Source organism: Trichoplusia ni, chromosome 5 (genome assembly GCF_003590095.1).
Source record: "Trichoplusia ni isolate ovarian cell line Hi5 chromosome 5, tn1, whole genome shotgun sequence".
NCBI lineage: Eukaryota > Metazoa > Arthropoda > Insecta > Lepidoptera > Noctuidae > Trichoplusia > Trichoplusia ni.
This window is the reverse complement of record NC_039482.1, coordinates 18,981,065-18,994,219: the sequence shown is the minus strand read 5'-3', so window position 1 is coordinate 18,994,219 and position 13,155 is coordinate 18,981,065. Positions and strand designations below refer to the sequence as shown.

Here is a 13,155-nt window from a genome sequence, read left to right as displayed (position 1 = left end):
GAGTTTTTTTCATAACTTTCGTTTACAATCTAGAAACAGGCTATTTAGCAAAAAATCCTTTCTATGTTTAATGACTACATAAAACAGATATTTGTAAAAATCATGCACCTCTTTCCTCTATTCATTCAAAAAAAGTAAAACTGCGCTTCTAAAAAGTTTACCTTTAGGAGTCTAGAGGTAAATAATTTTACTTATTTTCAGTTCTACCCACATGTTCTCTCATAATTATTTGTAACTTGTTGACAATGTATCACTCTGGTATTTTCGTGTTTGGCGCTAAAACATTTGACAAAGAAACAAAGCGAGATGCCATATCAGCCTTGCCTTTAGAGATATCTTGGAAAATATTCTCGTGAGTGACAATCAAGGCATTTTTACGTAACCAGTGTTAATCTTTGTGATCTAAACGTCTTTATAATCTGTGTAAAATTGCAGAAAATTTTGTTTGTGATTCTCGATTCTAGTTTTAGATACGACTCGTAATTGGTGACATATTTAGCTGTCAAAAATGTTTTGTAAGATTTTATGTAATATTTTTAACCAATATTGAACTAAACGCTATACAAAAAAAACCTAACACTATACGTCCTATACGATATATAAATATTTACGAACTTTAAAAAACAACTCCATCATTTTCTTTTTCGTCTCCATAGCTATTTAGATGCCACATCACTACAGATAGCAACACGCACACATAAAACATGGAAGCATATTATACTATCACATAGAAAACTAAGAAATCGACTCAACAAATTCGAACTGGCCATTAAACTCGGCTCAGAAAGCTTAGCAAAGTTCTATAGGAAAAATATAAGGAAACTGAAGAAAGAAAAGGGAAAAAATTATTTGCCTGTCAGCAAAACTACGAGTAAGTTGCAGAAACAATTTATTTTTGTTATTATAACACGATTTATATAATCAATTATGTAGTTTATGATGGACCTGTCGGACACATTGTATTGTGCTTGTTTATCACTATAGGCAGTTCTTATAATAATAGGATTAAGTTTTTAATTGCTTTGGGGGTTTATTTGGCCAAAGCCCATATTTGATACGGAAATGTGTTTTGTAGAATATTTTAAAGTTACCCATATGGCATAATGTCTCAATGCCATGGTCCAACTGAATTAGGCACATGGTGATTACTGGCTAACTTCATCCTTTTTTTGTTAAAAGAATTACAGTCGTCGGGTAATATATGAAAAAAAATGGTGAAATTCGGTGATCATCATCTATTTACTTACTATTTTTTTTATAGTTAACTAGGCTTGGGTCGGTTTCGAATGTTACTGAAAACCTAGAATGTTATATGGCGTTACATATTTTTTCTTGTTTCAGTTGTTTCATCTGAACGAGTGACTATAAAAAACAAGCGCGAATGCGAAGGTATTGTGGTCTACACGAAAAGGTTTAGACTATATTGAGACATGACAGACAACCTTCAACATGAACACCTGATATTTGACTTTTTAAATTGTTTTTTGGGACTCGTGAAGTTCCATTTCATTTGATTCGACATTTTTTTGTATGCCTTATAAATTTTCTGACATTAATAATGTTTATTTTTTCCACTGTTGTATATTTTGCAGATGTTTTTGTTTTTTGACTTACAGTCAGCTTTTGCATTAATTCTTTTAACTGGACGGATAAGTCATCATGCTGGGTTCGATTCTCGCCCGGGAAAAGTATTTGAGTGATCCACGAATACTTGTTCTGAGTCTTGGTGTCACAACATTCACAACTTGAATGTAAAACTCTTGAGACAATGCATTAAATTTTACTATGACGGGCGTAGTTAAAAAAATAATTTTTGGAACGATTTTAGAGTCGAGCATTTTTTTCGGGATTCAAAATTACCTAGCACTACAGAACCATCTACCATCAAAACTGCCAGTAAGATCTATGCTTAAAATCTTTCGTTTGAATTACGAGCTCAGCTGAGAGGCAAATAGCTATCTACAGAGTGCTCTATACAGCCAGACCCATACATTATCGCACTGAGTAAATTGTAAAACATTTCATGTGTGAACCGAGTCGGCGTGATATACGGCCTCGGTACGCTTGCGTTTCCACGCACATTACATGATGTGGAATATATCGAACATTTACATCCAAATACTTTATTTATTGGTAGCTAGTATTTCTTGCTATGGATCAGTTGTTGGTAGTATGTTTTTTTGGCCAGATTGCAGGTTAATTATAGGTAGGTATACACCTGTTTTTGTGATGCTATGTACGTCAATCGTGGAACTGAAACTTGAGGTGATAGGTATAGATGAAAAATAAGTATCATTAGTGTTTACTCAATGAAATTAAGCAGGAGTTATCTTATATATCACATTTTAGTGTATTTTGTGTTCACAGCTAGAGATAAAATACTTTATGAGCTTGCGGTGTTTCACGGCTGGACGAGAACTTTCCCATATTCTTCCAAAACTTTTCTATCGAAGTAGCACTGGTGCTTTTTTTTCTCACCGCCACTCTGGAAAACTCACGATTTCTGAAAACTTATGCCTACATGGCTAAATGTAAAGAATCACAACTATTTCAGTTAGGTCCCAAATTAATCGGGCAATACCGACAAACATGCGTGATTAAACCAGTGTATCATACTATTTACCTTCATAACTTAAAAAAATACCGTGAAAGGTACCGTGTACCTAAGTTGTAACTTACAGACTTTACGTTTAAGATTCACAAATCAGTTTAAAGTAGCACCTAGGCGTGTCATCAATTCCTTAGTTTATTCGAACCCGGCAAGGTGCCGTAAGGAAGTCACGTAAAAAATTAAATAAAACTTCGCTCGACTGAATATTAGTACGTGCAGAAAAAGATTACTTCAAACTTTGGGAGTTTCTTTATTTGAGTAACTTTTTTATTATTGTCGGATCTTGTTTCCTTTGTTTTAGATTGTCTCATGTCTGTATAAAGTAGTCATGAGTGTTTACCTATTGTAGTGTGGGAGGTGGATACTTTTGTGATAAAACATTTTAGTTCTTCTTTTCCTATGGTATATTTGTACACAACGTTTTGTGAGAAATTATAAAACACTTGTAAGAGGCTGATGTGGTTTCACCACTCTTGAAAAAGTCTTTTGTCTGCTGGTTCGTCACAATGTTTCCTTTTCCCGTACCAAGTGATAATTAGGTGGAACACACACTGGCACCTACGTATTCAGATAAACCTAAATATGTAAACGAAAGTAAATATTTCTAAAATTAGTTCACACGAAGTCGCTATATAATAAAAGACACTTAGGCCCGATTTTCAATCGTCAGATAACTTTTATCTGCGAAATAAATATGGCCGTTTGACATATTTTCTATACAAAAGCTGTCAAAACGTCAAACATATTCGTCGAATAAAAGTTATCTGGCGATTGAAAAATCGGCCCTTAATTAAACGTCGCTTTAATTAGACTTCGATTTGTTGATATAACATATTCGTAGTTATTCGTAGTTTTGGCTATTCAGTTTCCTTTTAGAGTCATGCAAACCCAAAAAATGCGAGAACAACTAATAGTAATACAAACTACAACCAAAACACATGTCTTGAACATTATTTTCAATTAAAGCATTCGATTGGCAGTTGTTTTTTAGGATTTACTCAAACAATTTTGAATCCGAGCATCTTGTCAAAATTCATTCCTCTAACTAAAGTATCTTTTACTTTTAACTTAATCTACTCGTTTAGTATAAAGTTGGGGTACATGTATGTAAGACTCTGTGTTTCCATATAAAAACCAATAATTTAATAGTGCGCCCCTAGATTACAGCTAAACCCATTCGCTAATGAAGTGTGCAATCATTTATCATGGGCGGTCGCACGGAATTTGCGGGCTCTAGCATTTGTCCAACAAATATAGTGACAGGGGTTTGACCACCAACTAATTACTTATGCAAATCTTTGTACAAAGACTTTTTAATTAATTAAAATGTGTAGATTCTTGTCTTGAAAATTGTTCTAAGAGGAGACTTTCCTTCTTACATGGGTAACTAGAGTTTTAGGCTTTCGAACCCAATTAGATACTAATGCTCCACCGTCGGTCGTGCGTATGACAATCAGGCTGTATCGAACGCACCGTGATAGCTGATTATTTCAAAGATGTTATAGCTATTGTTAAACCTTCCTGAAAATAAAACGATCAATATCAAGGTTAAGCATCGGTTGAAACGATCACGACAGGTGTCAAAATTTGATGCGTTTGTCGTTTTGGAATTTTAAAAGCAACCACAGTGTCGCGAAACTTCACTAGGCTAATTTTATGTACATATTTAAATAATACTTATCATTATTAAAACATTTAATTAGTCTCCGGAACATTCTCCATTCAAAGATTCCTTCCATGCACGGAATTATGAATAATAGTAAGTATTTGCCAATTAGGTAGATATTAGAAATGTATCTAAGTATAATAATGTAGAGAAATTGTTTTAGTTAATTAAAAACATCTTCAACTATCCTATAAAATATAGAACAAACTTTAATAAAAAGCATCCTAAGTAAGTCATTTATGATCTAGGTCAAGTTTCATAAAAGTAGATTTCAAATCCCACACATCCCGAAGTCAACGAGATTCCAAGATGGCGACGGGTTTAAATTGACACATCCGGCGGGCGCTTTGACGCGGCCCCTCGCCGGAAGCACACTTACAGCCTCCTGATATCCACTTCACTGAAGACCTTCTTCCTAAAGTATCTGGTTGACGAGTTGTGTGTCGATCTTTAAAAGCGCTTTGTTTTTTGTCGAAGACGTTTAGACTTTTTTTTAAGGAAGTTTCTTTAGGCTGTATGAAAAAGGTGAGTTTGATTCTTTTGTCTCTAATTTTATAGGAGTGAAAAGAATAGTAATATTTGAAATTAAATTATTTACGAAAGGTTTTCACTATCTGTGACAAATATGAATATGAATAGTTAGACGTAGAAAAGTGTATGATTGCTATGAAAAAAATATCAGGCGTCAAACATTTAAATAATAGATTTTCTTCAAGATGCAAACGTCATAAAAAATAACATAAGTTATTACTTTATTTCGCAGTAGTTAATACAAGTAGCAAAAGTTCAATGTAAAAATCTTTACAGATTGTATATAAAGTTACCACCTAACTACAGCAAGTAACTATGTTAGAATTCATGTTTATGTATAGCAAACATAACTTGAATTAGCTTCTAACCTTGTGTTAGTTTAGGTTCCGTACGAGGGACAAATATTTAAGGTCGCATTAAATCCACAGGGACTGTTAGTTTTATTGCCCATACACACTGTATAATATCTTCATACTTGGTGATTGTATTGCGACAGATTTTTGTTACAGATTGCTCAAAAACAAAGAATAATGGATTTAAGAGCTCATTTTTTAAGGATTCTCAATTCCACTTCCAGTTTTGAATGTTTTTATCAATTTCGTGACTCATGATGTATCTTTGTCAAACTGTGAGTAAAATTATTTTCACATAGACAGCTTGTATCGTGATAATTTCATCATACCATGATAGGGATCATTGAGCCTTTGTACTGTGCAAAAGGCTCAATCTTGTTTATAACATTTTTCAATTTGTGTAGAAATCTTTTGTAGACTAAATTTATAAAACATGAAGCTTAAAGGTATACCTTTAAGCCCTACTTATAGGCTTATATCTAGCTAAAAGTTTCGTCACAAAAAAAACATTCCAAAACAATTACTTACGATATATTTAAATTTAAGGTAACGGAACAGTTTCCTTTGTTCTAGCGCACATTCTGCTGATGCTCGAAGAACAGATTGCATGCTAACAAACTTCCAAACAACCCTTCCACTTAATACTGTACGTCTTCTACTCGAACAAACTTAGTACTATCAACTATTCACCCTAAAATTTACATTAAATACCTTTTAAAGCTAAAACTTGCAATATAAATGTCAGTAGCGGGATAGTTGAGAACGAAACTGTAGCACATTCGCGGCATATTTTACTAAAATGAAATATTACTGCGTGACCCGTGAAGAATTTCGTATTAGCTACCACGGTTGGCCAATTTGAAAATATCTGTGATACGTGGGAATCTTTTGCAGTGATCTGAAGTATTGGTTTCGCGTGAATCCACGCTGTGTTTTGTTTTTTTTTTATTCGGTATGTAACTTTCTATTGTTTTTGTCTGGGCCTGTAGACAGTTAAATTTTGAATTACTCACTGGCAAGTCAAATACTTACATAGTTAATAGTTTATTCTACTGATACTTTCCTCTAAAGCTAAGTAACTCTCTTCCACCCGTTAAGAGAGATATTTAATGTAGTATCTAAGAAACACGTAGGTTAGTTACTTACTTATTAATTTAAAATACAGTTTATTCCACATATTGTATTCACCTTAATTATAGTAATTATTCATTGAAAATAAATCTTATTCTGAGATCCTATCGTAGAGTTAATAATATCAACAAGCAAGTATTTCCTTAAGACACGGTTCAAGTTACTGTAAAAGCATAAAAGAGATGCCTACTTATATTGTAATCATATATTTTCTACATAAATTGTTTCTAATAACATTGATAACTCATACTTAATTATTGTTTGTAGCAGTTTGATTACATTAATACTACTTTCCTCAACAAAACTACTTCTAAATTTTCTTACAGACATTCATATGCACTGCTTTATCTGTATACCTACCGATCATTGCCTCTTTAAATTACAAACAGTTCTACAAGCAGGACAACACTCTACACAACATAATATATCAGCATCTCTCTTTTCATTCCTGGAAGCAGACTCACTAGATATATAACGTTTTAAAAGTGCCTGGAATACGGCCTATTTGAAATAAAAACTTTTGATTTTGAATGCAAAAGTATTAAATTAGTTCATTCAAAAGATCGCCACCTTTCTTTTGAACTATCATTAGGCTATTATTTCAGAAATAAAAAGAAACATTACTTTTAATTTATTTCATTCTACCTATGCAAAAATATAAACATCGAAATGTATTTTCGCCCCTCGATCACTCTTCATTCGGAGATTAACGAAGTTGTACCCAATGCCGCCTTGTGTCACGTTGGCCGAGGCACCAGAGAAAGTCAAGTCGAAAGCCAGGATACCCTGAAAGTAAGACAAATGTTTGATCAAATATTTGTTCAAATGAACATGTAAGCATTTGGGTGAACGCAGATACTTGAAGGCGTGTCGTTTTTGTTTTGTTGGTGTTAAATAATTTGAATTATAAACTTTTTGGCTTGGTGCAATATTGATAAGTCATCAAAAGTGAAGACTTATAATTGGCTGTCTAATAAATTATAGCTACTTCAGATTTGTATTGCTGTAAGTCCTCCATATTGTATTAAGTAAATAAATAAATAATTTCTCTTCTTTTCTGTCATGTTTTTCAATTGAAGTTGGATAGTGGTGAAGTGATTTCTTTCTCTAAATATTAATTCGTCACATTTTATCTACTTATCAAACTATCGTCATTATTGATTTATTATTATTTGAAACTATCATCTTATTCTAACTTGACAACACGGTTTGTATTAGGGACTCTATTACTTATATTTAACAATTAAAAAATAAATTCCGCAATACCCAATTAACATAACAATTCGCAATACCCAATTAAAATATAACATAATTTGTAATGAATCTTGTTAGTCACCAGAAACCGGTTAGTTAGCATTAAATAAGTTTGAAAACTACTTCTAATTAAGTAAATTGATTTCAATCAAGTTAATGTTTGTCTTTAATCACTTATTTTCTCAATTGTGTTACTGTGTGTGCACATACGCAAGTGCACTCTCTGATCTCCATCTCCTAGCACCGACGGGATACTTTTTTTTCCGTGGTTCTAATGCTAATAACTTCAACCCACGTCGAGAACACGGCGTAGGGATATTTCGGACTTCCACCGACTAAAAACACCCCGGGCCCCTTCTACTGCTTTAGCCAGAGCCACGGGATCGCTCGCGCATACTATGCGTGACTCTGGCTGGCTCTAGTCCTTTAGACTCCTTCTCAAGGACCGATGGGATCCTGACACGACTGACATTCATTTTTAAAGCACTAATTTCTTAAATTCAAAATACACGAAAAGTCAGTGCGTGATTTGTGATCGAATTCGAGACTTTTGGCTAAGCGACTAATATTTTTTTCTTTTAATATTTGTCTTCAGATGAGAGAAACCACTACACGTTTAATATTGTCTCTGACTCATTCAATTTTCTAAACCGGGACTCGTGTCATGCATGCAATGAGCAATAAAACAAATGTAGCGAGCATTTATTTTATTACTTCAGGCAAAGGACTTTACTTCATATATTTAGTTTAAATGGCTTTTAATGGCTAGTTCATGAGATGGTCAATACAAGAATTCTTCGTATTTATACATAAGATAGAGAAGATACTTGTCTTAGTTTTGGTCTGTTTGTCAATAATATGACTTATTAGTATCACTATGAAGTAGTCAGAAGCTTGAAAAAGTCTGACAGCCAGTCTAACCAAGGGGTATCGTGTTGCCCAGGTAACTGGGTTGAGGAGGTCAGATAGGCAGTCGCTCCTTGTAAAACACTGGTGCTTAGCTGAAACCGGTTGGACTGGTAGCCGGCCCCAACATAGTTGGGAAAAAGGCTAGGCCAATGATAGTATCACTATGAAACAATATTGTTGAAGAATTGAATAATAATTGCACATCATGCGTTTCGGCATATTTGCATATGACTTGGTTATTGTGAATCATGTAGAGACGTTAAAATATTAGCCCATCAGAAACAAATAGTATCAAGCGCGCTGTCTCAAAATTATTTGATCTTAGATATCAAAAGCCAAAACAAACTGATACTAGACTAAAATTTTTAGCCGCAGAAAAATAACACAAATATCAAACAGTGCGGGAGTCGTTTAAAAAAAAGACCAGTTAATTATTCTCTTCTGATACAGTTAGCTAACTATAAATTCTACAAGACTTCAAAGAAAGAAAGAAATCTAATTTCCCAACAAATTACTTAAACAGTTTTTATATAAAATTATATAGACAAAATATTATATTATATTACTAATCTGTCTCACCTGTATAACACGTCCAAAATTCGAAGGCACAGCGGGCATCGAATAATACAGATTTTCCACCCTTTTCCTGAACAACTTGGAGCTATACTGAACATCGTGATGGTATACCATAGCCCGCTGTACGCTGGTACCCATAAAAGTATGCGAACATTCCACAATCACAACTACTGCCAACACTAAGAAAATGGCCAACTTCATTTTGACCAAACTTTTTGATGTAAAACTCTTTGGAGAAGACACTGTTCGTTCCGCGTTTGAATTACAAATGGTATGAAATTTAATTTGTTATCTATATAAATACCTATGTCCGATAAATGAGAGCGTCGAGACGTTTGTTTACTTGATAATTTTATAATGAAGTAAGACTTCGTGCAAGTTATTGTAATATATATTTTTGCACAGTTGAGTAATTAAGATGAAATTACTGACTAATTCATTCACTTGTTTTTCCTGTTTGTGGATAGAATCTTAACTCATGACTAAATTATGCTTGGTTTTACCTTAAATTCTAACGTTTGAAGGATTGTTTCGGTATTGTTTATTTTATGACAAAGTTTGTTCTAGGTTTGTATTTTTCTCAGTTAGATAGTTCATAACTCTTTTCTTGGGGCCTAAGCCTCATAAGAAATGTCAGAGGAGCATATTATACTCCTTAAAACCAGCGAACTTGTCTGACAAGTTCTAGTCGGGTTCTGACGACCTACGGCTAGGTACATCAAAAACTTATTTTACTTGTTGAAGCATGACATCGCTCTAAGCACTTTGGAGTAGCGTCTCTACTCCACAAACGCAAATACACATTCAATTCCTCTGGATTCAAAATATTAAATTTACATACCTTGCGTGAGTAAAGGTGGTAGGTAATCAGAGGGGATATAATCACCTCTTCAAGGGTGGGACTGTTGCTGCTGTGAGTAACACAACATGACTTGCAGATGTAGGGATTAGCCGTCCAATGTCCATATTGTGTTACTTCTCCATCTAGAGAGAGTTCCTTGATGATGATTCACATGAAACAAACTTTTACTACCTCACTCTTTTCGGACGGTGAGTCTTGGAGACGAGTTCGCGATCAGTTCCCAGTTCGAGTCACCGCGTCAGCTCATTGCCTTAGGACTTGACAGTACTCCAGTTACATCGGGCAATCCCGATAAATACGCGAGAGTAAACATATTATAACATCTTTACAGTTACTTTGTAGATCATGTCTCTTGGGTAGTCCCAATGCGTCATAAATAGTGTGTTCTTATCATTATAATAACTATTTTTAGGCTGAATTGTTTCATAGTTGCTTTGCGGTATTTCCTATTATAATACGATAAGAGTATTTTTAATCTCTAGAGTGTAAGAAAATTCTAACAAATGGAGTGGGGATTATTATTGAATATTATGAATGCGTCATGGTTGTGCACTTCAATAATGGAAAAAAATCTATCGGATAAATTAGTAGACGTTATAATATGCGAACCGCTAATAACAAGAAAGTGCACAGGTTCGATTCCGGGATGGTACAAGTATTTGTCGTGTCTGTTGTCTGTGTTACACATAACTTTTTTTAAACATAGAGTTTTAGTTACATTCATATCCATCAAAAACAAAACGCATTTATTCAAATTAGGCTACTAAGTAGCACTTTTTGAATGTCAAATTACAGCAGCCAATTTTGCCCACCCTTCATCGCTTCTCTGCGACTCTGCGAAAGAAGAAATGGCGCAACAAACTCGCCAGCAACACGCTGTCTCTCTTTATACAATACATAGTACAATCAATTTTTAAATTATAATTTTTGTATAAATTCAAATGTATCACGGTTGGCTGGCATGGCTTGGGTATCGCGCCAGATAAACAAATATTAGAATTTGTCGAAAACAACAATGAAATTAAAAAATACTACTGCGATAATAAAACCCATTGTATCATGTCCAATTTTATTTTTATTCTCAAGGTAGGTATTCCAGTTTTATAGTCAATACAAGAACTTACATGTCATTGTATGTACAGGTATCTTGCTTTCAACCTCAATGTTCCTGCAACTCGAAACGACAGCACCGAACCGCCGCTTTATTTACCTACAAAATACCAAAAAAAAAAGAAAAGAACTTAAAAATGGAATCCGATGTCCCGTCAGTTTAGTTTAACCGCACAGAGTTCGGTTCAGAATCTCTGCGGCACGGATTGGCTTCGAAATAACAAAATGGTAAAAAACCGACTTCACCTGATAGCGTGTGACAGACCGACAGACGCGACGCTCCGCGACTGTATATACACCGCAATGTAACTACCAAACTCCTGACTGGCCTGTTGGTCTAGTGGTATTTCCTACCTGGTTTGTGGCCTGACTCCTATACCAGTCGTGGGTTCGATTCCCATCCAGAACAAACGTTTGTGTGATGAGCATGGTTATTTGTTCTGTGTCTGGGTGTAATTTATCTATAATATGTATGTATTTAGAAATATATAAGTATGTTTATCTTGTGTCTAGTACTCATAATACTAGCTTAGCGTTTTGTGAAAATTGTGGAAAAAAAACCTATAGGGATATATAAAAGATATAGGGATCTTATTAAGAATATGGTAACTTTTTTTGTAAACCAAATCTATTAAGTCACAGTAACCACTGCGGTACGGAGATCGAGACAAGTGACTTTCCTTCTAGCGCTAATGCTGCCATATCACTCTGATTGCAACAAAATTTCATTCCTAATCACATAGATACGGAGTCATTCAAGTCCTCTGCTGTACAGGTAAGTCTAGGACTCCCCCAAGTTCCGCTACCACACCCAATCATCCGGCTTACATTATACATACTTGTAGAGAGTTACTTTAAAACAATATATTATAATAGTTTAGCTTGCATATCCTTACATAAAGTCTCTGTGTATCAATTTCTTACAGGATAATCTAACTAGAAAACTGTTGAAAATGTTGTTTTTAAAATAAAAGGACATAAATATATGTAAAAATATATATTTGTTAAAGCTTAGTATATGTAAACGTCGTAATGCAAGTCCCTGCCGCGACCACTCTTCATACGGAGCTGAACGAAGTTGTATCCAATACCACCCTGCGTCACGTTTGCGGAAGCGTCAGAGTGTGTCAGGTCGTAAGCTAACAGGCCCTGTGGAAAAAGAAGAATGGTTAAGTAACATAGTCGAGAAACTTTGTGGGTCAAAAGTACAGGAAGGTAGCTGCTGACAAAATTGATAACAAAAATATGTGTTCTTCCAAAACGACACACTATTTGTAATTTAAAGAACATTGCAAGAAGCACAAGCGTCTACAGAGCATGTCATGTGTCTATCGTGTCTCCCGCAGCTTGCTTGTCGCCGCTTGTTCTGAGTCTAGGTCTTTGTATATGGGACTTGAATGTATTTAAAAACCCCCGCGACACATAGATGAAATTCCTTAGTGGCGGAATCTATTTTTTTATCACTATTTTGGGAATTACTGAGTCGGATCCTTCTTTTGTTTTCTTTCCTTTGGTTTTAATATCTAACATTTGAGTCATCACATATTAGGAACCTTCAACAAAGACATATCACTTTCACATATAAGTAATATCAATCTAGTCGAAGAGGTTTACCTGGATGGTCCTCCCATAAAACATGGGCATGGTATAGTTGAAGAACTCCACCCGCTTCCGGAACATTCTGGACGGGTACTTCACATCCTGGTGCAGGAGTACTGGCCTCATGATGTTCGTTCCCATGAAGGTATGACCACACTCCACGAAGATCACTGCTGCTAAGAGCATCACGATGGTGAACACCTTCATTTTGGGGAGTTTTCGATGGTTTTCGAGTGATGGAAGATTGGTGAATGATGCATGTTCAGTCCGGCGTTACATTTTATACTGTTTTCATTTGAGGGTCATTAGTAATAGAATTTGTGGTCTCTAATGGTTTAAATTAGGTGAAACCTGTATTTTGATAATTGCTGTTATAATTTTATTAGATTTTTTTGGGAAATGCTAAAAGTATTTCTGTGGTTTCTGCTTTGTCTTCTGCAATATGCCAAAATTTCTCCTAAAACAGCCGGTGTGGTTTAGAAACTCACAGACCATATTTCAGGTAAAATAGTCAGGTCAAAAAGATCAACCGTATGTATGTACAGACATAAAA

The 13,155-nt window shown here is 34.7% G+C and overlaps 3 protein-coding genes across 3 annotated transcripts; 1 reads left to right on the top strand and 2 right to left on the bottom strand.

The window, feature by feature from the left end:
• Nucleotides 1-221: 221 nt before the first annotated feature.
• LOC113493887 (probable E3 ubiquitin ligase complex SCF subunit sconB) lies at nucleotides 222-1,566 on the top strand. The gene is made up of 3 exons (XM_026871919.1): nucleotides 222-352; nucleotides 657-871; nucleotides 1,342-1,566. Exons 1-3 carry the CDS (start codon nucleotides 246-248, stop codon nucleotides 1,425-1,427), a joined length of 408 nt encoding a protein of 135 aa, XP_026727720.1. The 5' UTR covers nucleotides 222-245; the 3' UTR covers nucleotides 1,428-1,566.
• Nucleotides 1,567-6,912: 5,346 nt separating this feature from the next.
• On the bottom strand, nucleotides 6,913-9,295 carry LOC113493886. Its single transcript, XM_026871918.1, has 2 exons — nucleotides 9,035-9,295; nucleotides 6,913-7,078 (listed from the first exon to the last, which is right to left on the bottom strand). Exons 1-2 carry the CDS (start codon nucleotides 9,230-9,232, stop codon nucleotides 6,938-6,940), a joined length of 339 nt encoding a protein of 112 aa, XP_026727719.1. The 5' UTR covers nucleotides 9,233-9,295; the 3' UTR covers nucleotides 6,913-6,937.
• Nucleotides 9,296-11,511: 2,216 nt separating this feature from the next.
• On the bottom strand, nucleotides 11,512-13,118 carry LOC113493933. The gene is made up of 2 exons (XM_026871968.1): nucleotides 12,618-13,118; nucleotides 11,512-12,152 (listed from the first exon to the last, which is right to left on the bottom strand). The coding sequence occupies exons 1-2, from the start codon at nucleotides 12,807-12,809 to the stop codon at nucleotides 12,015-12,017; spliced, it is 330 nt and encodes a 109-aa protein (XP_026727769.1). The 5' UTR covers nucleotides 12,810-13,118; the 3' UTR covers nucleotides 11,512-12,014.
• Nucleotides 13,119-13,155: the final 37 nt, after the last annotated feature.

Bases quoted from the DNA above. Each gene is read 5' to 3' on its own strand.
- LOC113493887 (XM_026871919.1), top strand. From the start codon at position 246: ATGTATCACTCTGGTATTTTCGTGTTTGGCGCTAAAACATTTGACAAA. The intron at 353-656 runs GTGAGTGACAAT...TCGTCTCCATAG, and splicing joins ATATCTTGGAAAATATTCTC to CTATTTAGATGCCACATCAC. The intron at 872-1,341 runs GTAAGTTGCAGA...TTCTTGTTTCAG, and splicing joins GCCTGTCAGCAAAACTACGA to TTGTTTCATCTGAACGAGTG.
- LOC113493886 (XM_026871918.1), bottom strand. From the start codon at position 9,232: ATGAAGTTGGCCATTTTCTTAGTGTTGGCAGTAGTTGTGATTGTGGAA. The intron at 7,079-9,034 runs GTGAGACAGATT...TCTTACTTTCAG, and splicing joins ATTTTGGACGTGTTATACAG to GGTATCCTGGCTTTCGACTT.
- LOC113493933 (XM_026871968.1), bottom strand. From the start codon at position 12,809: ATGAAGGTGTTCACCATCGTGATGCTCTTAGCAGCAGTGATCTTCGTG. The intron at 12,153-12,617 runs GTAAACCTCTTC...CTTTTTCCACAG, and splicing joins TTTATGGGAGGACCATCCAG to GGCCTGTTAGCTTACGACCT.